The 26,348-nt window shown below is 34.9% G+C and overlaps 2 protein-coding genes across 3 annotated transcripts; one reads left to right on the forward strand and one right to left on the reverse strand.

Annotated features, from left to right (window-relative positions):
* The first annotated feature begins 4,054 nt into the window (after positions 1–4,054).
* Positions 4,055–5,609, forward strand: LOC147386284 (putative calcium-binding protein CML18). The gene has a single exon (XM_086424120.1). It carries the CDS (start codon positions 4,696–4,698, stop codon positions 5,185–5,187), a length of 492 nt encoding a protein of 163 aa, XP_086280246.1. The 5' UTR covers positions 4,055–4,695; the 3' UTR covers positions 5,188–5,609.
* A 4,611-nt stretch (positions 5,610–10,220) lies between these two features.
* DPMS2 (dolichol phosphate-mannose biosynthesis regulatory protein-like protein) lies at positions 10,221–22,336 on the reverse strand. Of its 2 annotated transcripts, XM_086422960.1 has the most exons (4): positions 22,181–22,227; positions 12,584–12,667; positions 10,599–10,710; positions 10,221–10,509 (listed from the first exon to the last, which is right to left on the reverse strand). In XM_086422960.1, exons 3-4 carry the CDS (start codon positions 10,686–10,688, stop codon positions 10,357–10,359), a joined length of 243 nt encoding a protein of 80 aa, XP_086279086.1. In that variant the 5' UTR covers positions 10,689–10,710; positions 12,584–12,667; positions 22,181–22,227; the 3' UTR covers positions 10,221–10,356. The 2 variants fall into 2 exon arrangements, with proteins under 2 accessions (XP_086279086.1, XP_086279085.1); XM_086422959.1 differs by lacking the exon at positions 12,584–12,667 and having other exon boundaries at positions 22,181–22,336.
* Between the last annotated feature and the right edge of the window lie 4,012 nt (positions 22,337–26,348).

Genomic DNA, 26,348 nt, shown 5'->3' on the forward strand with positions numbered 1-26,348 from the left:
ACGCGAAATTAATGGATTTGGATCATGTCTAATTGGATTTGGGTCATAATAGTCTCAACCCGTGTAACACAATTATTAAATAGGTTGTGTTAGGTAAATGATGTAACCCATTTTGACATGTTTAAGTATTGTGTCATCAACATGTAATTTTATATCATGAAACATAAGAGGTATCTCAAATATTAATAATTATATAAGAGTTTTAAAATTAAACTTCATAGAAATTTTTTATAATACATTTTTTTTTCAAAATTTATAAAATATAGAAAATGTTTTAAGATATTTTTCAAATGTAACATTTGGTAAATTTAAAGAATACCCATTACTTCAACAAAACATGCCTCAACCCATTGCATACTTTGTTAAACCAACCTTCTTTGAATAAAAATAAAAATTATTTTTATTATATTTACAAAAAAATATCATTTAACATAGAATGTTGATAGTATGACGGGACTTTATGTGGATGGATTTGACTCACACTGACGTGAAAGAACATAATTTTTTATTATTATTAAAAGAGAGTTTCTCTCTCTTGCCCGTTGTTTGCCAACATATTTATTTTTTTAGATTTCAAATCTTAAAAAGGATTGTTGGGCCCACATTGATTATCACATTGGCAATCCAACAACACAGACATTTAGATTTTATGAAAATATTCATATATATATATATATATATATATATATATAGATTTTTTGAAAAGCAATTATTTTTCGAGCTTGATCCATGGTGTTTAAAATTGACGGCTACCGAACACCCACATTAAAAATAAAGTTCAACAGTGAAAGATAACTTTTATTTTATTTATTTATTATTATTTTAAAGTTCATATAATTTTATCCTCTACAACCCCAATTCATCGAATCATGATTTTGAATGTCACAAAGTGATCAGAGCTGAAAGTTCTTTTTTTCACTATGGATAGGAGAGAGAAACTCTATTTTTTATTTTTTTTAATAAGTTATGTGCTTCCACATCAATGTGCGTCAAGTCCGTCAAATTTTCAACACTCTTTAACATAATCATAATGAGTCATGATAATCTGACTAGTAAACTCAATCGACTACCTGATGTGACAAGTTTGGAATCATCGATCTATGCTCCTCAATATACATGATTCCTTCGAGATACACTTTTTTATGGGGAAGTGCAATATGTATATCAAGGAGCACATATCTATGGTTCCGCACTTGTCATGTCAGGGTAGTCGATTGAGTTTGCCTCGTAGGGTAATCAGATTATCACGATTCTAATAATAATACTAACGATTCATGTTAACTATTAAAAGGCCCTGCTTCAGTAACTCATGGAAAATGACTCATGTGAAAAGCACATGAACACAATCGTGTAAATTCGATAATCAACGATTGAAATTTGTCCTCGAGATAAGTATCCTTGATATAGTATTATCAAGATATTCATAAGTCTCGAACGCTGGGTACTTGGAGGAGAATTATTATTAAGTAATTGAGATGGTTGTCCCAAACTTAACAAAAAATTGATTGAGTCAAAAAATTGATCTAGTATGTACATCAAAGTCATTGAAAAGTTTTTTTTTTTTAATTTTATATTTTAATAATTATTTTAAGTTCAGAAAAATAGTTATATCATAGAGTTATTTCATATTTTAATTATTATTTTTAATACTTTTTGATAAATATTAGACATACCCCAATATTTTGAAACTAACGATATGCCTCCCTTGACCTCAACCTTCTTAATCAACAAACAAAAAAAGATCCAAATATTTTCTAACTTCAAAACCCTTAATTTTTCTTCTCGAAAATAGGAATCTTTAACTTCTTTGAAAAATATTTGTGCTTCAAGTATTCAACTTTAAGATTATATCAACTTCAACTCTTCGACCTTGAAACCTAAAAATAAGATAAAATTTTTGAGGAATTTTGGATAGAAAAAAGTAGGATTTTCTTTGAAGAATTAAGGCAAAGTAGAAAATGATGGATTCAAGATAAGGTTGGAGGTTGAAGAACTTGATGATGATAGGTTTAGGGAAGAAATATCAAATATGTATTTTTTTTTTTGATATTCTATGGAGTATCCCCACCAATTGTTGGGAGTAATTTACCTAGGGCTGTACTCACTGACCCACACAACACGTGCAACATTTAAATCGAGGGGCATAAGTAGGACCAAACAAGCGATCTAGGAATTGAATTTGGATGCCTATGACCACTGGGCTTATCTCTAGTGGGTTCAAATCAAATAGGAATATTGGGGAAGGAAAAAAGAAAAAAAAGAAGTAAGTTTTGAGTAGAAAAATCTAGGATTTTTGCAAATGATTAATAATAAGTTGAAAAAAAACAAAATAATATATATATTTATTATCCAATTTCAAAGAGTGAGGTCAAGGGAGGCATGTTATCAGTTTCAAAACACAGGTCAACGTAAACTTGGAAGCATAGTAACAAAGTTTAGATTCAACAATTATTTGGTGAAGGTTAAATTTGGTTAATTCGACAAAAATTTCATAAATTTTTTTGGAGATTAAATAGAATATTTTATTGGATTTCTTACCAAAACTTATCGTCTTCAACCTCTTTCTAAATTCTATCTTCTTCTTGATTTTTGAATGTTGAAAAAATTTAAAATTTGGAGGGTAAAGGATAAAAATGTTACCATATTTCATGATTAATTGAGAGATGGAATTGACAAATTATTCAACTAACTCCTAATTAATCGACTTTCCCCTAATTCAAAAAATTTGAAGAATATTTTGAAAAATTCGAAGAATTTTATGACTATGTTGAGTAGTGCTACACTCTCAAATGGTTGAACTTGGATTCTTTGACCTTTTACACCCTGCACACTGTATACCCTAGAATTAATTGTGTAATTTAGTTGCCCATGTTAACAAATCTCTTAAGGTAAAAAAAGAAGAGAGATTTACCGAGTAGACCTAATTGTTGTATTTTTATTACAAAAACTCCCTTGGAGTTTTGACAAGTCCAAGGGAACCTAACTAACTTTATCAAGTTTGTTACCTAGAAAACCTTTGAGTCCGGATCCACATCATAAAATTCAAATTCATGGGATTAATTTGTTACTTAACATGCTTTGTAGTGAATTTTAATTGCATCAATTTGTGGGATCCAAAAACATAATATGATGGCACAAAATAATAATAGGTAGAAAATATATGATGATACAAAATAATAAAGGACAAAATTTTAAGAACTTTGAAAAAAAAAAGTTAATTTTCACCATTTAATTATAGTTTTAAATTTGGAAGTTCGATAGCCATCGATTTTCAGCAACTACGATCAGGTTCAAAAAGTTCTTTTAAAAAAAAAAAAAAAACTTATTTTAAATCCAAGTTTTTTCATGAAATCTATAAATATGTGGCATTGGATTTGCTAATTTAATAATCCATGTGGGTCCAACAACCCCTAGTAAGATTTCAAATCTTATTAAGTTAGTCATACTAGTCTAATTCATAAAGTAAGATTTGCTCACGTAACAAACTTGATAAAGTAAAAAAGTTTTGTATAAAATTACAATAGGTAGGTCTACTCAATAAATCTCTCTGAAAAGAAAGTGTCATGATTTATTGATGTTCCCTTTGGACACACACCCCATAATGTGGTATAGAATAGAATCATAGATTTTTTTTCTTTGGGATACACAATTGTACATCCTCATAAATATTCTGTCAAACAACAATTCCAATCAAATGATCAAAAGTCGAAACCTAACCTAATTCCTATTTTCCTAAAAAAAAAATTAGCAAAATAAGCGGCGATAGAGACGGGATGTCCATGAAAGGGGGGTACCTCCTCCTTTGTTGAAGATGATAAATATTCTTTCTTACTAATAATTTTTGTTAACACAAGCTTTTGTACATCACTGGGGTGGCATGTGTTAGAATTATAGATTATTTTTTTCGAGATGCACAATCATACATCTCTTGATTGTGTATCTCTAGAGAAAGAATTTATAATTCTGACACATGCCATCAGGAGCTTGTGTTAGAGGGGAAGATCGAAAATCACTATTAAAAAAATAAAAAAAACATTTACCGTCCTCTGAAAGGGAGGAAGTACTCCCCTTTCATGGACATCCCGCCTCAGTCGCCGCTTATTTTGTTATTTTTTTATTTTTCTATGTAGGGAAATAGGGATTAGGTTAGGTTTCGACTTTCGATCATTTGATTAGAGTCGTTGTTTGACAGAATACCAAATGCCGACCAATCTCATTGATAGAAAACCCGAGAAAAAACAAAAGCTGACGCGTTTGTTGTTCCTCCAATCCGAAATCCAACAACGAAGATAATTTTTTCTTCGTTTCGATCGAATTGGACCCGATATCATCGTTAATCACGTCGAATTCGGAAGATTTATCGAACAAAAGAGAGAAAAACAAGATCTAGATCCGGAAAAGTAGCGAAGAAACGGAATCTAAGGAGATAGCTTCGGATCTTTGAATCAAAATAAGGAAGAAATTTAGGTCGAGAAAGAAGAAAGAGAGAGAATTCGATTTTCGATCGATTTAGGAAGAAAAACGAAGAGATTTAGTTGATCGAGTGAAAGAAGCAAAAGCAGATTAGGCGAATTTTGGTAGATCGTGTTTAAGGAGAGTAGATTGAGAGAAATTTGAAGAAATCGGGACAGAAACGTTGCTGAAATAGAGGATTTGTAGAAATTGAATTAGGAGGGCACACAGAGTTCTGGAAAAATGAGCAAAGAAGAACCAGTGAAGCTAGACGACGAACAACTCGCGGAACTCCGGGAGATATTCCGTTCGTTTGATCGGAACAACGACGGAAGCCTAACGCAGCTAGAGCTCGGATCACTCCTTCGATCTCTAGGTCTAAAACCAAGTGCAGATCAGCTTGAAACCCTAATCCAAAAAGCTGATACTAACAGCAATGGTTTAGTTGAATTTTCAGAATTTGTAGCTCTCGTAGCTCCAGATCTCCTCCCAGCAAGATCTCCTTACACAGAGGAGCAATTAAGACAACTTTTTCGAATGTTCGATCGTGATGGAAATGGGTACATTACAGCTGCAGAATTGGCGCATTCGATGGCCAAATTAGGGCACGCTCTTACAGCTGCGGAGCTAACAGGAATGATCAAGGAGGCTGATACAGATGGAGACGGCCGTATCAGCTTTCAAGAGTTCTCTCAAGCGATCACCTCTGCCGCCTTTGATAATTCGTGGGCTTGAAGAGAATTTCGGATTGAGTTTGAGACCCTGGTGTGTTTCTTCTTCTTTTTCTTCGTATCTTGATGTTCTTGTTTTTTGGCATTTTGTTTTATTGTTTGCGGTAGAGAATTGTGTTGGTGATCTGTGAAAATGGGTGGGGTTTGTTGATTTGATGTTTGTAGAGATGGGATTGGAATGATCAGGCAGGGGAAGTAGATTGATGGGTTTTTGAGCCTTTTTTTTTTTTGGTTGTATAGATGTAGATGATGGTTCTTGGGGTTTGAAAAACCAACAATGGATGAGCTTTTACAGATTTGGGTTTTGGAAAGAAACTGAGTCATGATGAGTACATTTCTTGCACTTTCATTTACTTTTTTATGGATAAACAAAATAAACAATTAAACAACTTTCCTTTGTCCCAAGAATCAGAGAATTACGGACGTTAATCCAGTCTTCTTATTTTGCATGGAACTATGGATTAATGATCTTAAATTTGGACTTTAATGGAGAAAAATAATTCAGAATCTGAAAAACTAATAAAATAAGTAATGCAGCTAGAGATGTTGAAATTTGAAGTGCATATTCTGTCTTTATGATATCATTCACTTTCCATGTGAATTAAGTTTGTAACAGGGTTTTATTTATCAAAAAAAAAAAGTTTGTAACAGGGTTTCAGGTTTCAACTTTAAACAAAGTATCTACAAGATACTATGTTATAAGGAGAGAGACAAGATAATGACTGTCTGATGTGGGATTAAACTCAACACGCCTCCGCACGTATGAGCCAGACTGGACTAAAGCACATGGAGATATGAATTAGATGACGTGAAAAACAAAAAAGGTCCACTCTGATATCATGATATATTTGAGGGTCCAATTCAAAATCAATTGACAATAAGTGAAGAGGCCCAAAAGTTTATATGAAGAGAGACAACACAATGAGTGTCGGATGTGGAACTAAACTTAACACTATTAACACAATCTTTTTATTAGATAACTCAACACAACTAAATTAAGAGAGAGAAAGAGAGAGAGAGAGAGAGAGAGAGAGAGAGAGAGATTTATGGTCCCCACATGCAAGGGTGGAGCCAAGATTTTCTTGTAATAGTGGCAAATTATAATTGCCCGATTAGGTTAAAGAATATGAAGATGAGTGGTTTTGAGGCGAAAATTCACAGGTTTTAATGTTAGTGGTTTTAGAAAGAATTATTTAAGTCATTTTTTATTAGTTTATGAGAAAATACTTAAGTCAAGGGGCAATGTCATTAGTGCCCCCATCGCCCCCACGGTAAATCCACCCCTTCAATGTGTTTAAGTTAGAGTGACATGATCTGATCCTAGAGATCTCCTTTCATGGATTAAATGTGATTGTTCAAACAATCATCATGATTGTTGCCAAAATAATCACAATTTAGGATGTTTAGATTATTTCTTGAATAATCCTTGGATTTTACCTTCCCAATTTGGGATGTCTATATCACTTGGATGCTCATTAGATTTAATTTAACAGGGCAATTGTCTTAGGGATCACATTTAAAGAAGGCTCTCCAAAAAAGGTTCTTTTTAAGTTTGTCACATAAATTCCACCTTAAGTTTTTTTTACTATTTATTTTTAGATTCCCTTGCCTGTAGCTTCAACAATAATTCTTTAACATGAAACTGAGTCCCACCTATTGTATCTTACTAAGATTAGAATGAATTATCAAATTGGCAAATCCAACGCTACAACTGTCTAGATTTCATGGAAAAACTCATATCCGAAAATAAATTTAAAAAGGTTATTTCCTTTTTGGTTTGATCCAAGGTTTTGAAAATGAATGGTTACTGAAATTCCATCGAACTCTCAAATATAAAATTAATGTTCAATGCTGAAAGATAGCTTTTCTTTTATTATCAAGGTTTTTATAATTTTTTCCTTTACATCATGTGGCATTGGATCATGTTTTTGGATGCCACAAGATGAGTTCAACAGCCCTTAGTGAGATTTTAAATCTTACTAAGTTAATAACGTTAGACTTACGATTTATTTTTTTTAATATGTCCTTGCCTCATTAAAATAGATGTTAATTAAGATCTTCTAGATCATGATTAACTTATAAGAAATTAATAGTTTCCAAATAATCAAAATTACCCGCCTTGAAACTTCAAGATTAAAAATAAATAAATTAAAGATTCCTTCATAAAAACCTCCAAGTTTCATGTGTAAGGTAAGCTATTGACAAATCACACTTTAATTAAAATTTTGTTAGACATTAGTAAAATCTCTTAATATCTTAAATAAATAAATAAAAGATAATTTTAGCAAAAGAAAGAAAAAAAAATCCCCATTGTTTTTATTATATAGATAATTACTTAATATTATTTATATTAATGTATTAAATATATTTTGCAAAAAAATATAAAAAGGGCCTATTTAGAGTTTCACCTTAGGCATCAACTTCTATTGAGTCGGCACTGAATTTAACAATAAGTTGTGCTGGAGTGACCTCAGCTGGAACCTCACATCGCACTTCTTGACAGGGGGTAGATAGGAATCATATGCTTTTTCACTTGTATCTCGATGAAAAGCATCTATGATTCCCGTACACTTTCATGTTAGGAAGTGCGGTATGAGGTTACAAACTGAGGTCACTTCAGCATTATTCTTTAACAATCCAAGAGAAAGGATTGCATCCTTTTGGATGTACACCAGTTACCACTTTGTGAGGTGCCAAAGTGCTGAATCACATACACGCCTGCTTGAACGTGGGTGACATCTTTGACACTATTGTAGTATGATTTGTATCACATAAATAATTAAAGAGTCGTGCTAGAGTGACATCAGTGGGAGACACACAGGTGACACCTTGACGTGATAGCGTGAACATGTCTGAAGATGTATTTTACTCATATCTCGGAGAAAACACATCTATGGGCATGCAGCGCCACCACATCTAGGTGTCCTCCACCATTAATCATAATTAAAAGTAAAGAAACTAGAGATTCTATATATACCGTTGAGATTTAGCGTTCCTTTCCCATGTAAGACTATCTTTGTATGAGTTATTTCCTAATTACCATACAGAAAGGTGAAAATATCCGAATAACTCTGGAAAAAATCATATCCAACCCAAACCAAGTTAGAAAAAGATAAGAAGTTTATTGGATATTTTAGTAAAAGTTCCATGCAAAATGGGTGATATTAATGTTACCTCCCTCCAAAATCCAAAAACATAAGTCATGGTGTCAAAATCTATCAGGATCCAGGACTAGATCTAGAGGAAGGCACTGATATGGTCGAATGGTAAAATTTCTCTTTGTCAAGGAAAAGATTTGAATAGTCAAAAAATCTCACCAGAGAGTCCAAACCTCTACTTATTACATAAAATATGGAATTTTTAACTTGATATAACCAAAAATCAAATCAAAATTGAAAATGAAATAAAAAATGTTAATGATAGGTTTTCAAACCAATGGCTCTAACAAATAGAATTGTAACAATCACAACAACAATCCAACAATAATCCTAAATGCAATAGGTGTGATAGTGGCAAAACTCAAACTTCATCTTCACCTTCTTAAAGAAGATGGAGTTAAAGAGTTTTACATTTTCAATCGAACGGTGTAAATGCATCCAATCCAACGGTGTAGATACGTCAAGTAAAGGAAGGGCATTTTGATAATTTAAATTTTATAAGGGTAATTTCAATACTCAGACTTTAAACTGTCAATTAAACATATGTTGTTAACTAATAGACCAAGTCAACAAAAGTTTAGGACGGAGGACCTCATCTCACATTTCGTGCGATGTATCACTAATTTCATCAATTTTATAAGGGGGTAATACTAAAATACTAAATTTTATTTTGCCTGAACCTTAGTAAAAATATTTATATTATTATATAAGACAATTATAAATATAACACATTTGTTCAATGCCTGAGATTTGATTTACTGTATTACATTTCATTAATCATATCTTCTTCGACACCCAATAGATATCAATCAGTCCAGGAGCTCATAATCCCCACCATCCCCTTAGCTCTGAGCCTCTAACCATATCAAATTGAGTGCTTGGATGCCTTAATTCCGACCCTCAGCAAAGAGCAGCTAAACATTACGCTGAATCGCAAAATGCAGTAAATTAAAGATCTTTGTTCGTGTCGTGCGCACATGTGCATGCTTATTGTGTTGATTGCGCACGAGTGCTACTATTAATCTTATGGCCATCTTGATTAACCATTTGATAAGAATCAATTTGTTTGCCCCATGAAGTGCGAGTTTTTCGGGGGACAAAATGTGTTTAATATTTTTGTACTTATGAAATTGGTCGCAACTCCCCCACCACCCCTCTTATCATGGGTGAGACTAATCCTATGATCACACACACATACAGCCCCCTCGAAAAGTCCTACGTGCAACTGATGAGGGTGGCCCCAAAGAATTCATTGCTTCGTGGGGTTTCGACCACTTGACATACTACTCTTCATGAGAAGCTTATCAAGGCTCGGCCTGCCACTTGGCCCATCCCCTTGGGGTTGGTCACAACTAAACTTAATATAGATTTTCCAAACTAGACCAGTAAGGATTTTCTGGATCAATTGATTTGGTTTGTAGCCGATCCAAAGTGCTTGTCCAACATTATAATGGTCAACATTGATCATCTCAAGTTCACCAAAGCTATGGCAAGTAAACAATAGGCCAGCCTGACCAATCCACTATAGCAGAAGTATGATGCATCACAACCATTCAATATAAGGCCTTATCCTATGGGATCAACCACGTAAGGAAAGACACAAACATTCATGGGTTGCATTGTGGATTTCTTATACGTAATCATAGATCAAGCCCAATCAGGGCTTGGACCTGGATTAGAAAAAAGATTGAATTTAAGTCAGTAATCAACGAGGAGACGAATAATAAAATCTAATATTTGGAGATCTTATCAAGATCTCTGTCACAAAAGCCTTCATGGTGTCTACCGTGAACTCTGGTTCTTCAGGTCAAGAAAATCCATGAACTTTCAGATTGTCGATCGAGTTCAAATCGTGTTAGAATGAGTTTAACACTAAAGATTTAGGAAAACCTCATCTTTTTGTCTCTCTACTTGAAAACTCGTATCAATCATTCAACACCCAAAAGGTTTTGTCAAAGCATATAAGGAAAAACATTTCAGAATCCTTCAAAATTTAATAAATAGAATACTTATTTTCAAGCCTTTTTCTTTTTCGATTTGAGCTTCACAAACCCAATGAAGACGCATAATAGGCATAGAATGGTCACACCAGCAAAAACAGGTATCAAAATAGCAAACTCTTGAGGTAAGAAGTATTTGTGGATGAAGTGATCTGTGTCCACAAATGGCTGTAAAAGGATGAAAAGTACAAGTAAATAGAAGTTATTGATGAATCACATGGAAACCCAAATTGAACAACAATGAGAGGGAAACAAACCAGGATGACGACCCAAAAAGTATAGTAAGTGAATATGGATAAGCTTATGACAGATAATAGAAACCCAACTGCCTTGTCCGCCAATTCCATCGTGATATATTTATAACGTTAGCTGATCATAAACCAAAAAACTATAAACATCAGTATCTTCATATAAGTTTCTTGAAAGAAAAACCAAAACATTCATAAAATTGAAATTTGATCTTGTATACACAGCATACTCCTAGAAATATAGGCTTATACATAACACTTCGAAAAAGTTAGGCATCACCCTGAAGTCATATGGAGTCCAAAAGATCCCTTCACTAAAATAGAATAAATTTGGAGCTGAGTTCTGTCAACTCAATCCCACGTCCAAGCAGTTTACGTTTCCTTGAATATCAACACCTCTACCTTGTGTAAACTACTTGACCAAGTTATTCATAAACTTCTGATGCACGGTTCTTCCCCTGAAGATGATGAAAAAATTGATCTCGGAAGAGAGGAAAGCGAGGGCGGCTTCAGGGGTTTCTGCCTTGTTATCAAAAAGGGGAGTTGGGGTTTAGCAAATTCCCTCCTTGGACGAGCACAGGGCTTAGTCAAGTAGAACCGGGTTGCGCTGTTTGATGCTCCAATTGAAAACAAATCCGTAGGGCCATACCAATACGATAGAATGTGTTAGAAAGGTCAATCCCACCCCTATGACACCAAAAATACCAGTCCTCTATATTTGAAATATGCCTCTCTGGGAGCATTACGATTTGTAACTCAAATGGTCCCTTATGAAGTCTCTATTGGTCTTATTATTATTGTGCGCCTTGTGAGTGCGTTTGGATCCGCGAAGGCAATCACTCGGATTGCTCTGCTTCCCAAAGAGAAAACAGAGACTTGTTCTTGCCGAGCGGAGCCAGTTGAGTTGTCCAACCAAGAAAGACCTGGGATGCACTGTTTCGATATAGTATGGTACATTGAATACCAACCCAATCTTGGTGAAGAAAAAAAAACATAAAGCAACTACATCAACAATCCCTATTTCTGAAGTGAACTCTAGTCGCTCTCGCTCCGCTTATATACTTGCAAAGGACTATAAATAACGTTACTTGGAATTAGGAGTCTTGGCTTATGTGTTTGAGTTTGAGCTAGAAGACGAGTCGAAGAAGTCAAAGGAGCAGGAAGAGGCATAATAGCCATCAATCGGAAGCAATGAAGAAATAGGAGAGCTGTTCAGTTCTAATCTCTCTACCCACTCCGATAGAGTTCTAATTGAGAATCACTGAATAGAAACCACATCCCTCGCATGATGAACCTTTTTCAGGTTTAGCTTATACTCCAACATAGAAATTTGATTCGTTGTATTCAAACAAAAAATGCCTACCATGTTATCCCAAAGATTTGGGGTTGACTAAATGAATCATGTTACTTCATTCAATTCTGTCTAGAGCCAAGACTTCTACTATTGAAAGTGAGTCCATATAAGCTTTCACTATCTCAATCCACATTCTCTTGGGCCTTCACTTTAACTTGTATATTCTTTTAAATGGGTCCATAATCAGCCTTTGTTGAATGTGCTCAAACCATCACAATTGACTTTCTATTAGTTCAAGTCTATTGTAGCTACTCTTACATTTTGTCAGATGCTTTCAATTCTAATTTTATCTTTCCAATTACCCATCTCAACATCCTCATCTATGACATGCTCAATCTATTAACATGATGCCTCTTGACCACCTCTCTATAATGCATAGCTGGTCTTACTGTCATTTTATAGAGTTTTATTTTTAATTTAATTTGTATGCACTCCAAAAGTGAACCTCACTTTAAACATTCAACTTTTATTCTATAGGCAACATCTTCCTAAATCTCTCAATCCTTATGTATAGTAAACTCAAAGTAACGAAAATGGTTACTTCAAGGTATTTATAGACCATTGTTTTTACTAGACATTCATCTTCATGGAAATAGATACTAAATTTACACTCCACATAGTTGATCTTGGTTCTACTTACTTTAATGACCTTGGACTCTTAACACCCCTCCATTACTCCAATGGTGTTGACTCCCTCTGGTCTCATCAACTAATACCAGATCATCTGCAAATAACATACCGTAAGCTACAAGCTCTTGAATATGAGCAATTACTTCATCTATAACTAGAGCAAAAAAAATACAAAACTCAAAGTCAATCCCTGATGGAAACAAACTATAACCAAGAACTTACTTGCCTCCTCTCTATTCACTTCACATTAGCAACCACCTCTTATGCATGTCCTTAATTATGTCAATTGTCTAAAACCATATAGAAAATTTTCATCATTTCCCTATAATTTTCTACCAATTGTCTAAGGATGTTTGATTGCATAGAAAGTCATTTTCCATGAAAAAATTGTAGTGGAAAATGGGTAAGGTGAAAAAAAAATATTCATTGTTTAATTGCATCTAGAAAATACCAAGGAAAAATAAAAACCAGATGAGTAGGAGGAAGAGGAGGGGAGAAAGATAAAAGATAAGAGGTAGAGAGAGAGAACGGAGCAAGGATGAAGGTAAAACAGGCGTGGGGCAAAGGGAAGAGGATAAAGAAGAAGGAGAGAAAGATAAAGATAGAGGGCAAAGAAAGAGAGAGCAGAGCAAGGATGGAGGTTGAGTAGGGTGAGGCAAAGGGAAAATGATAAAGAATAAAAGAAAAAGAAGAGAGATCGGGAGGCGACAACGACAAATGTTGTGGGTGGATGAAGAAGAAAAAAATATTAGAAAGAAAGAGAGGAGGGTGGTTGGCGACGGTGGTGTCGATGGTAATGGTGGTGGTTGGCGGTTGTTGTGGTGGTGGTGGTGATGGTGGTGGGAAGAAGAAGAAGAAGATGAGGTTAAGGTTTTAAATTGGGGGTGAATTTCCTTTTTTCATGGGGATAAGTGGGAAAATGAAATCCACAATTTATTGGACTTTTGGATGAGGGTGAACTTCCATTTTCCATGGAAAGAGAACAATAAAACAATGAAAAATGTGTTTTTTCCATTGAAAATAGAAATCCCACTCATTTTCCATGGGTAATCATACACACCTTAAGGGGATGTTTGATTGCACATGGAAAATATGGTGGAAAATCAATTTCCATGGAAAATGACATTTTTCAAGTGTTTGATTGCACATGGAAATGGAAATTCATTTTCCACCCCATTCAAAGAGTCCACTAAATTATGGATTTCACTTTTCCACCCATATGGGTAGGAAAATGAAATCCACCCATATTTTCCATCCTCAATTCTTCCCTACCACCACCACTACCACTACCACCACCACCATTACACTAACTTCGCCGTCGTTGTCGTCATCACCGTCGTTACCATCGTCGTCGCCGTCGGCTCCGTCTCCAACCACCTTCTCTCTCTCTTCTTTTTTTTTTTCTTCTTCTCCTTCTTCTCCATCCCTCACCTCCTCCGTCACCACCACCACGACGTTCTCCCCCCATCTTCCTCACTTACCTCCATCGCCACAGTCGCCGCCGTTGTCGTCGCCACATCTTCCCCCCTCCCTCTTCCTCGTCATCTTCTTCTTCCTCTCCCCCTCCTCTCATCTTCTTCCTCCTTCTCTTCTTCTTTTTTCTCATATATTCCATGATTTTATCCAAGTAAAATCAAACAATGGAATTTGATTTTCCAACCCTACCTATTTTCCACAACTAATTTTCCATGGATTTCAAATTCCATGGAAAGTGACTTTCCATGCAATCAAACATACCCTAAATGGAAAGATTGACAAGATGATTGATCTATTGTGCATAAAACTAAATTGGTTCTCCAATATATTTGTTTTGTTTTAACCTTTGCTTGATCACTCTTTCCCATAGTTTCATAATGTAACTCACAAGTTTAATACCTCAATAGTTGGTATAGCTTTGTGTATCTCCTTTATTCTTATATACAGGGACAATACATTTTCTCTTAACATATTTTTAGTCTTTAAAATATTATTGAATATCTTAGTTAGCCCAAGACAATATAAAACTTCACATACATTTCCATATTTCTATCAGAATACCTCTGGTCCTAAAGTTTTACCAATTTTCATCTTTCTTAGTGGTGATTTCATTTCCAAATTTATAATTTTACGGAAGTATATGTGCTCTTGTATCTCACATATATCTCTTACAAGCCCCAAGACTCTTTGGTGGTCTCAATTATTTACTTATTTATTTAATTTTTTTTTTTTTTAAATAAGCTTTATCATTCCTTTATATCTTCATATATTCCAAGACTCATATTCTATTTAATATGCCTAGAATTATCCAAGCATAATTTTTCCCTTTTCTAGTTCGTGGCAACTTGTAGACATCGTTCTTGCATTCTCTAGAGCCCCAACCTACAGTATAGATCAAAATATGATTATGTTTGGTTTCACTTACCACTCTCATTGCTTTTTTTTTTAAATGTATTTTTATATATATATTTTTTTAATTTTCCTTCGAATCTATCAATGAATAAGAATAAAAAAATGTGTTGAGTTAATCCACATCATTAGAGAACACACCATCAATTTCCACTAAGGTGCATGCTAGCAATTGGAAACAAGCTATATGCAAATTTAACTTTGGCAAAACCCATGGGGTGACTCCTCAGGGTTCTGAGATCAAGTCTCCCCAATTGCGACTTTACTAATGAGCCAAAGGAATAAACTGATGTGTGATAAATCATATAGTTTCTCAATATACTTGAGGTCTAGATAAAGAGCATATGTAGGATTGGGCAAAAAAAATTGTCGTATCCTGCAATCCAAGCATGATATATGGGTAGTGAGCACAACATTGGAACGCACATGGCTTCTAAAGAATATCAATACCCACCATGAATCAAGTCACACCTTGTAGATTTCAAAATTTTCAAATCAATACAAATGATCCAATCTTTACTCTTTTCTAGACATCTTGCTACATTTTTCTTCCGAACTCATAAGCCCTAAAAAGATCAAAAGAATGGCTTCTTGAGGTAACCATAGTTTACAATAAGTTTTTTTGGGGTACATAAATTGTGAGAGGGCTTAAATATTTTAGATTAGTAAGAAAAGAAATGTGGATTAAGAATTATTGGCTGTACTAGGCCCCGTTGTGTTCTTATTCAGTGGAACAATCACCATGCTTCATCTCAAAACCTTATCATGTTGTATCATATCCAAACTAATACATAAGCTTAATGGAAATATCTAAAAATATTGTAGCATTGACTACAATGAGACATCCTTTAGAACATTTTTAACTACATAATCAAACTTTTTTATAATAAAAAATGTTGATAATTTGTTCTCAATTCATCTAGATCTAACCTGTAGGAACCAAATATCCAAAATATCTAAAAATATTGTAGCATTGACTACAATGATATATCCAATTCATCTACATAAAACAGAAGCTTGTGACTTCTATTAATTTTGCAAGAATTACAAGAAAAGTTTGATAGAAGACGGGAAGATAGAGAAAAAACATTAGATGAGACTACATGACAAATAATTTTGTGGGATGGGTGACCAAGACGTGAGTGACACAAAGACATGGAGTAAGTGATAGACGAGTGAACATGTGGTGGAGTCGATGAGCCCATCGTGACCGGCCAATGATAAACTCCGTCCTTATGTTGTCCTTGGAGAAGAAGGGCCCCCGTTTGACGACCCTTCACCTAAAAGCCAGACTAGAAAAGACAACAACAACATTGTTAGTGTTACATAATTGGAAAACAGAGATAAGATTTTCTATCATTGTTGGAACACAAAGAGTATTGGGAAGGACAAGGAGGATGAGGTGGGTAGGTTGAAAGAGCCAATATGAGTGATGACTAAGTCTTTACCATTACCGATGACAATGTCATCAAAACCATCATAAGGAGAGTGAAGCAAAAGGTTCGCAAGATCAGTAGTGACATGATGAGAAGCACCCGAGTCTAGGATTCATTCAGATGGTGTTGGAGAAGCCGCTGGATGAGTGGCCGTGTAGGTTGGGGACGTGACTGTTGGGCAATGGAAGTCTATGGCACATGCTTGAAAACGGAACAATGTTTTGCAAAGTGACCATGTTGTTCACACAACTGAAGATCGAGATGTCAAGGAGGTGTGCAGCGATCGAGCGGACTGACCGCAAGATTGGTTAAAGGAGCAGGGAAGACCACGTGATGGCTGGGGCAATGAAGCATGACTCTGTGGATAAGACCGAGTAGCAAGAAAAACCGTGACAGGGGTAGGAGAAGATGAATCTGTTTTGACCGCCAATTGTGCTTCATGGTTGAGCAATTTCTCATGTAGCTCATCGAAAGAGATGATTGTTTCTCGCGCTTGAATAGTATTAGAAAGTTCTTTATAGTTTTCGTCGAGACCATTAAGAATTTTGATGACGAGATCTTCATAATCAACCGAGACGTTCATAAGGGCTAGTGCATCAACGGTGGTTTTGATACATTGCATAAACTCAGTGATTGATTGAGTGCCTTTGACGGGGTTGGTGAGGCGGCCCTTGAGACCAAGAATGTGACCACAAGTCGGCTTAGCATAGGTGTTGGAAAGAATCGTCCAAGCATCATAGGACATTTTAGCAGTAGCAATGAATAGGATTAGTGATGGTGTGAGAGAACTGATGATGGCGTTGAGCAAGAGTTGGTCTTGACAGATCCACATGAGATAATTGGGATTGGACGATGAGACACCGTTTTGCATGACGATGGAAGGTGGACATGGCTTTGTTTCATCAATAAACCCGAGCAAATAGTAGCCAATGAGAAGCATTTGAAATTGGAGCCTCCATGTAGTGTAATTTGTGGATGAAAGTTTTAGAGGTGCTTGTGCCGAAACATTAATGGCAATGAGGTGTGTGGTGTTGTTTAGAGGATTAATGATGGTGGCGTGAGAAGTAGTAGATGGCCATGTGGTTGGAGTGGAGGCCATGACTCAGAAAAAAAATTTGTGGTGGAGGTGTGATCGGCTAGCGTTAGGGATGAGCAACGTTAGCCTTGAGGCTTTGATACCATGTAGAAATATTGAATTTATTGAGATTTCTTAGATAAATATTACAAATACTCCCAATAGGGTATTTATAGACATTATATCAACCAACTATCATAATTTAAAAGATTACAAGAATAATCTAAAAGGTCAAGAATAATCTACCAACTATCCTAATTTAGAAAATTACAAGAATAATTTAGAAGATCAAGAATAATCTATTAAGAATATTCTGGAGATATCCTATTACCTTGAACTTGCCCACGGCCTCCAACGATGATTCCTCACCGCCGAGCTCTTCCTCTATCTCTCCCATTCCCCCGGTCACTTTCACCTTGCCCAGACCCGTCTCCAATGGCCACCCCATGCTCACCCGCTCAAAAAATAACATTCACAAATCGAACCCCAAGTATTGCCTTATCTCTTCCCATCTACCTACTGACATTGACATTGAGCACACAAGTGTAACCCAAGCCCTTACTGATCCACAATGGCGCTCTGTTATGTCCACTAAGTTTGATGCTCTTTTTCGGAATGGAATGTGGGATCTTATTCCTTCTAGTGGCTCACATAATATAATTGGTTGTAAATGGGTGTTTCGAATCAAGCGCAATCCTGATGGATCTATTGGCAAATACAAAGCTCGCCTCGTTGCCAAGGGTTTTCACTGACGACTCAACATTGATTATTATGACACTTTCAGCCCGGTTATTAAGCCCACTACTGTTCGTCTTGTTCTAAGTCTGGCACTGTCACACGGCTGGGCTCTTTGGCAACTTGACGTCAATAATATTTTCCTCCATAATCATCTTAATGAAGAGGTCTATATGACACAGCCACATAGCTTTATTGATGTCAATTTTCCCTCTTATGTTTGCAAATTCAAAAAAATCATCTACAATCTTAAGCAAGCGCCTCGAGCATGGTACCAAGAACTTCGTAGCTTTTTGCTCCACTTGGGCTTTGTTCATGCCTAGTTGGACATGTCTCTTTTTGTGTTCAACCACGATTGTCTTACTGCTTACTTCTTGTTGTATGTTGATGACTTAATTCTTACGGGTAGTGATACTGTTTTTGTTTCTCGCGTCATTATTCAGTTGGCTGCCAGGTTCTCTATCAAAGACTTGGGGTCGCTATCCTACTTTCTCGGTATCGAAGTTCTCTCACACCAACACTCATGCTTCCTCTCCCAACGGAAATACATTGTGAACTTACTTGCTCGACATAACATGCTCTTCTCTAAACACCTTTTGTAGTTGGTACTATACTTTCACTTTATGATGGCTCTCCCCCCACGGATGCCACTTTGTATCGACAGGTTGTTGGGAGTCTTCAGTACCTCTTTGTCACACGCCCGGACATTGCCTTAGTGGTTAATAAACACTCGCAATTTATGCATGCACCGTCTGAACGTCATTGGGGTGCTGCTAAACGTCTACTCCACTATCTAAACGGTACTCGTGATCTTGGACTTTGCCTTCGCACAAGCTCCTATCTGTCCCTTCACTGTTTCACCGATGCTGACTAGGCCAGGAACTCTGATGATCGCACATCTACAGGGGCCTATGTTCTCTTTCTTGGTCCTAACCCCATCTCCTAGAACTCGAAGAAGCAACGCTCTGTGGCCCGCTTCTCTACTGAAGCTGAATACAAAGCGATTGCCTTTGCTGCATCGGAAGTTCAGTGGGTTAGGTCTCTACTTGCTGAACTTGGAGTCTCACTTCCCTCGCCGCCGGTTATTTACAGTGATAACATTGGCGCCATGTATCTTTGTGCTAATCCAGTTTTTCACTCTCGCATGAAGCACATTTCTATTGATTATCATTTTGTCCGGGATCTTTTCAACGCTCTATGCTTCATGTGTCCCATGTTTCTTCAGCTAATCAGCTTGCTGACGCTCTTACAAAGCCTCTTTCTTGGACTCGACTGCGTGACTTAGTCTTCAAGATTAGTGTCTCCTCTGAATCACCATCTTGAAGGAGCCTAATAGGATATCTCCGGAATATTCTTAATAGATTATTCTTGACTTTCTAAATTATTCTTGTAATCTTCTAAATTAGGATAGTTGATAGATTATTTTTGACCTTATAGATTATTCTTATAATCTTCTAAATTAGGATAATTGGTTGATTTAATGTCTATAAATACCCTATTGGGGCATTTTTAATATTTATCTAAGAAATCTCAATAAATTCAACATTTCTACAAATCTCACCTATAGGAACAAAATATCAAAAATATTGTAGCATTGACTACAATGAGATATCCTTTAGAACATTTTTAACTAGAAAATCAAACTTTTTTTATAAAAAAAATGTTGATAATTTGTTCTCAATTGCACCTAGATCTCACCTGTAGGAACCATGTTTCATCTCAAAACCTTATCATGTTGTATCATATCCAAACTAATACATAAGCTTAATGAAAATATCTAAAAATATTGTAGCATTGACTACAATGAGATATCCTTTACAAATTTTTAACTACAAAATCAAACTTTTTTATAAAAAAAAATGTTGATAATTTGTTCTCAATTGCACTAGATCTCACTTGTAGGAACCAAATAGACCCCTTGGTTGAACCTCTTTGTTAGACCCCCCCTCTCAATTCGCTTGAGGTTCGAACATAATGTCTAACCCCCCTATCAATTCGCAAGAGGCTCGACTACTATGGCCAACCCTTTTCTCAAACACTAAAGTGATGACCAAGTTCTATCAACAACTGTAGTTGATGCTACTTCTTCTCCTACTCCTGCTCAATAGTTGACGTTACTGCTCCTGCTTAATAGCTGATACTACTGCTTCTTCTCCTTCTCTAGCTCAGTAGTTGATACTATTGTTGTAATTACTACTACTATTACTTCTCCTAGGCTAATAATGATCCGAAATATACCCAATCTCTAAACCAATCTGATCCGAAAAAATATGAAAAATCAGATTTTTGGATTGGAATCTTATATCCGAAACAATTTCTAATTAGATTCAGATTTACCCCAATCCGCTCTGAACAATTTTTAATAATTTTTTTAAATTCTTAATTTCATATAAATAAAATGTTTGTCTTTTTGTTTCCCTCTATATTTATAATTGGAAAGTAAATTTTTTAAAATTTTATATGATTTTATATTTTTTAAATTTTTTGAACATTGATCATTTGAAAATAAGGCATATGTTCGGATCAGATCGATTTCGAATTAAGGATGAAATGAAACGAATCGAATTCAATTCACATATACATTAATCCGTTCGGATCAGGTATACATTTAAAAATCTTCGGATTGGTATTTGAGTGGTACTAATTCGGTATCGAATTGATCTGTTGCCAACCCTACCTCCTCCTCCCACTACTCTTGGGAATTACTTTAAGGAGGTTGACACGCTAAGGGAATTGTGTAAAACTACATGAGTAGCAACATAGGAAAGTACTATAGCTAGTCACCATAAAACTACCCAAGTAGCAAAGGTCATTACAACATGCTCTACCACCAAGGTAAAACACACATAGTACCCGAAAGAGTTGCAGACACATAACTTGACTATATCAACCCTAGGAACTAAATAGTCACTGAGTTATTGAGTTTGAGCAGTTCCATATTTAAGGTCACTCCTTATGTAGGTTACAAGAACCATGAGAAGTGGATCATCATTATTATCAAAGCATCATGGGCTTTTATTACCATAGATGCTAGACAACAAGGGTGAGTAGTTACAACTGAGTTTACCATCCCCATTAAAGAGCCCATTCTATAAATATGGATGTCTTTTCCACTCAAACTTAAGGCACATGCCACAAAGAACTCTATTGCTCTTATTTCTTCTTCTTGCTTTGCAACTTATATCAAACACTAACTTGATCGTCGGAGACTCCTTAGTCGACACCACTCCGATGTCTTTTTAGGTTAAGGCAGACAAAGACAACGATCAAGAAAAGGAAAGTTCACCAAAGAAGACAATCAAAAACTTAGAAGATCATTAGAGAAGAAGGCCAGAGAGACACATAATTGCATTGCAGATCTCGAGGAGTGGGAGATCCAAAAAATTCCCCACATCACCCTTTTGTGTTGTTCTATTCTATTTTGCTTTTATAGAACCAAAATTGATGTTTTAATCAAGAAGAACTCTATGTGAGCTCTCCCAAACAAGAATTCCTATATTAATTCAAATCTAAATCCAGCCCTATTCATGCAAAAAAAAAAAAAGCAATCGACCAAACTAGACCTAAAAAAGAAATAGCACCCCAATAATATTCCAAACAGCATTAACCAAATTAAACCCAAAAAACAAAAAAACAAAAAAAAAGGGTTCATCCCTAAAACACAGAAAATCAAAACCATTAAAGATCAGACCCTCCCCTCTCCCCGCCTTGTCTCCCATCTCACCAACAACAACAAACACCCCAAATCGAATTCTGTACAATGAAGTAAACATCTCTTATAGAATTTACACAGGAATAATAAATTAAAATTTTAGAAAAACGATACAATATTTCCATAATCAATTATCCCAAAGCATCATCGATTAAAGGGGAAAAATCCATAAATTGAAGAATTAGGGCTAAAACCAAAAAGTAATCTCGAATCAGAGCCCCTCCAAAATAAAAAATTACAGAAACTTCATGAGAGAGAACGTACCATTAAACCTGCAGATGAAGAAGATCGTGAATTTCAGATTTCTATAAAATTGAATAACGACATGAAAGGTTTTGGTAAAACTGTAAAACCTAATAAGAGGAGTAATGGGACGGGTCGGTTCGTTTGACTTTGGTTCGGATCAATTCTAGACCCAAATCACTATTTCCAAAGTGTATTTATTGCACTTTAACGTGTGCCCTTAGGTGATAAATCGTCCGTTAATTTCTGGAAAATTCATCGATTTAGTTAATTAGTCCCTTATTCAAAGAATTTTATGGATTTTTCCTATAATTTGGAGAATTTTGTGATTATGGTGCCATGTAAAGATTCCTAAAACTATTGTTTGTTGGGAATAACTATCAATTATCGAATTCTAAGAAAATGACTAAAATATATTTACATGTACAAAAAGATACGTTTTAACATTTTAAGTGAAAAATACATTTTGAACTAATTTTTTAGTGTAATGATTTTCTAACTCAACTTTGACAGACTAACTCAAATACTCTCTGACATGGCATGTGCAAGAATGGTAGATTTTTCTCTTTGGATGCATAATTGTGTATCCCCATAAAACATGTACAATTGTATATCTCGAGAGTGAAAATCAACAATTCTTGCACTTGCCACGTCAGTGAGTTTTTGAGTTATTCTGACGGATTGAATTAGAAAATCAACACTCAATTTTTTATTTACCTCCTCATTAAAAATAATGTAAAATTATTTATTTGTAAAAAGATAGAGAGAATTCGATGTAGACATCATTGAATAAGGCCTAGATATTTTGATCTGCTTTTTTCTTCCCCTGAACATTAAAAATATGAGGTACATCGATTTAAGCGATTTTCAATGGGGGTATTTTTGGATTTTTATTGAAAGCGCGAGTGCTAAATGGATATCTCATCCAATATACATTTTGACAAACTTAATTTCCAGCATCCACTCGAAGCAATTGATCGTGCGTTCCATCCAAATGCCATTTTCAACTTCTTCAAAACTCGTGAAGTTGATGTGATCATCGAAAAAAAATACCCATTTTTACTTAGAGAAGTAGTTCTGGAGAAAAAAATCAAACACGCAAGAATCTCAATCGTAACACGCAAACAAATAACACCTAACCCACCAACTATGATTTACAAATTACAGTAACAATAATGAAATCGACATAACGCGTTGGACCCATTTCGTTTGCTAAAAAACTAAGTGTCCTTTCATAACTACCATAATTAATTAATTATATGCATTTTGTTGGTTGGCTGGATTTGAATCCTTATGGGTTCACCTTAAGATATGCATACCCAACCACTTTAACTATTAATGGACTGTTGGCATTTTTTTCCTCCCATGTCGGTCAATCGAGTTCATTGGCTTCCTATTTTAGACTAAAATTATTAAGAGTCGATGCAAACTTATCAAAGGAAATGGGCAAAAAAATGAGATTTGAGAGAACTAGTCAGATAAAAGTAATTCTGATTTTGATCCCAAAAAGGCAATAGATCTAGCGCAATCTTCTCCGTGAAAGGGATTAATCCAAGAAGTAAACATGTTATATATCCTCTTACAAAGTACTGGGATTGTTAATGATTTAGGTGTAGATTAGATCAGATCGATCTGAGATCAATTCCATAAGGATCAAATTGGACTTAAAACTAATCCAATAAGATTTGGATTGGGTTTTATCAAATCTTAATATTGGGATCCAAATCTAATTTGATAACAATCATGTCAAGCGATTTTATTAGTTGTCAATCCCAAGTTATCATGACGTGTATATATATACTAGAGTTCATCCTTGCCTACGACACGCGCATCCTCTCTATAGAGACCTCTTTGGCTATATTTTTTTTAGAGTCGTGATTTTTTGACGCCCTCATGCGCTCCCTAACATGACATGGGCTAGAATCATAGATCTTTTTCCTCGGTATACAAAATTGAACATCCCCATAAATACGTGCAATTGTATATCCCAAGGAAAGGATCTATGGTTCTAAGTCATACCACGTCAGGAGAAGTATGTCAGAAGGGGCATCAGAAAATCATTATTCTTTTTTTCAGACTTTCTTATAAATAGTCATAGTATGCATAGCTTAAAAACTTACTCGCAATTGACTAGGTAAGTCATCTTGATTTCACAATCACGATGCGTCGATGGTATGTCTTAATCTCTCTTCTTTATTAAAACTTTAAATTATTGTTGGCATTTTTTTTAAAATTATAATTTTAAATTCAAAATTTCCTTTTTCAAATATCTTAGTTGAGTACTTTAATTTTATCGTAGTATCCCGTCTATGTCTTCTAACTAAACCGTTATATTGACACTTTTAATTCTTATTCAAACAAGTAAGAACGGTTGACTGTGACCTATATCTTTGACCGGGTCGACCAAACATCACATTAGATGTTGATAGGTTGACCCACTTGACCTTGACCCAGCCATGGCTAACCATGCAACAAATACATTCTCACAATGAAAGGTACCTACACCTCACATAATGGATTTGGGTCCGGTTGACCGGGTCAATCTGAGACCAATACGATAAGGATTGGATCAAATCCAATTTGATTACAAAATATTAATAAATTTTATATATTTAAATAAAATATATAATAAACTTGTAAGACTTATTCAATTTTAAGAACTAGATACACACCATTGAACTGGTTTGTTTCGAAGTTAGGTTTAATAGGTACGAATCTAGTGACATAGGTCCAAAGCCTCTCAAGAAATGCTATTGTATTTTCAACGCTTCCACTATTCCCACTTATTACACTCTTAGATATTTCTTTAAACATCCAACATTATTTATAAAAAAATAAAACAAAACAAAATTGTGGATTCCACCTATGATGTATAGGTGGAGTTCCCTCAGTTGTCAGGCATAATTTTCTTTACTATTGTAGTGCAAGAAGGCAAAATACCGAATTTTGGATGACCAATAATGGTTCTACTTTTACATTTAACCTTACTATTATCAAGTCCATCCATATTCAATTGTTGAGATTGAAAGAGTCAATTCAATATAATTTTTTTTTTTTCGCTAACCAAGTGTCTGGGTCAGCTTGCGCGCACCACGATTAATCTCGGAAAGGACTATCACAGGAATCCACCACCATGGTCCCCCAATTAAATCATGAGAAAATCCTAGAGAGGAATCGAATCTGTGACGTGCGTCTAACTCATACTGTACGTGTTTGCCCTTACCACTAAGGCAACCCATGGGTGGGTAATTCAATACAAAATTGATGAAGAAAGACTCGTTCAAATTCCTATTTGAAACGTTCAATAATCCTTACTATTGAGGGATGGGTTAGTTTGCACAATAGACTTTTTCACGGCTTAAGCTCTTCTGGAAAGTTGAAACTATAGATAGTTCCCTTAATCCAATGATAGAATTAAAAAATGTGTTTTATACCTTATGCCTCATTCTGATTTTTTTACGATTTTTTTTCTTATTTATTTGATTTCATAGATCCGAAAAAAGAAAACAAAAACAAAAAAAAAAAATTTATAGATCACGATTTGATCACTATAGCCAAGGAATTTCTGTAAATATTTTGATTTGATTAGCTTGGTATTAAAACCTCTCAAAATAAAATAACATTTTAAAATTATAGAAATATTTTTTTATTGTGTTTTTTACAAAATCACCTTAGTTATTATTTTAAATTACAAGAAGATCTTTCTAATGTATGAACTAACTGAAGTCTACTTGCATCTTTTTTAAGGTTAAAGGAGGTAAAAAGTAAAAAATATTGTAAAGGTAGAGTGATATTTTTTTAAAAAGATTGAGGTTGAAGGGGTAAAACAGAAAAAAAAAATAATAATAAAGAAAGAGATAAGGAAAGACAATAAAATATATTAAAAAGGAAAGTAAAGTTAGAGGGGTATCATTGAAAAGGATTCAAGATCCAATATAGTTTCATATCCTATAAAATAAAAATTGTGTCTATGTAACACACTTTTTTGGAATTTTAAATATCTTAGACTCCTAACCAAGATGTGCAAACAGCACAATGTATATTTTCTTTAATCGAAATGTGTCATGCAAACATGGCACCGTACTAAATCATGGCTCTATCGAAAATGTAGTAAAAGAGAAAAGATAGAAAAATTAGAGGGATATTATTGAAAAAAGTGAGAGAAAGAGTGGAAAGACAATAAAATTGA

Source organism: Akebia trifoliata, chromosome 14 (assembly GCF_017979445.1).
Source record: "Akebia trifoliata isolate Shusen 1 chromosome 14, ASM1797944v1, whole genome shotgun sequence".
NCBI classification, from domain to species: domain Eukaryota; kingdom Viridiplantae; phylum Streptophyta; class Magnoliopsida; order Ranunculales; family Lardizabalaceae; genus Akebia; species Akebia trifoliata.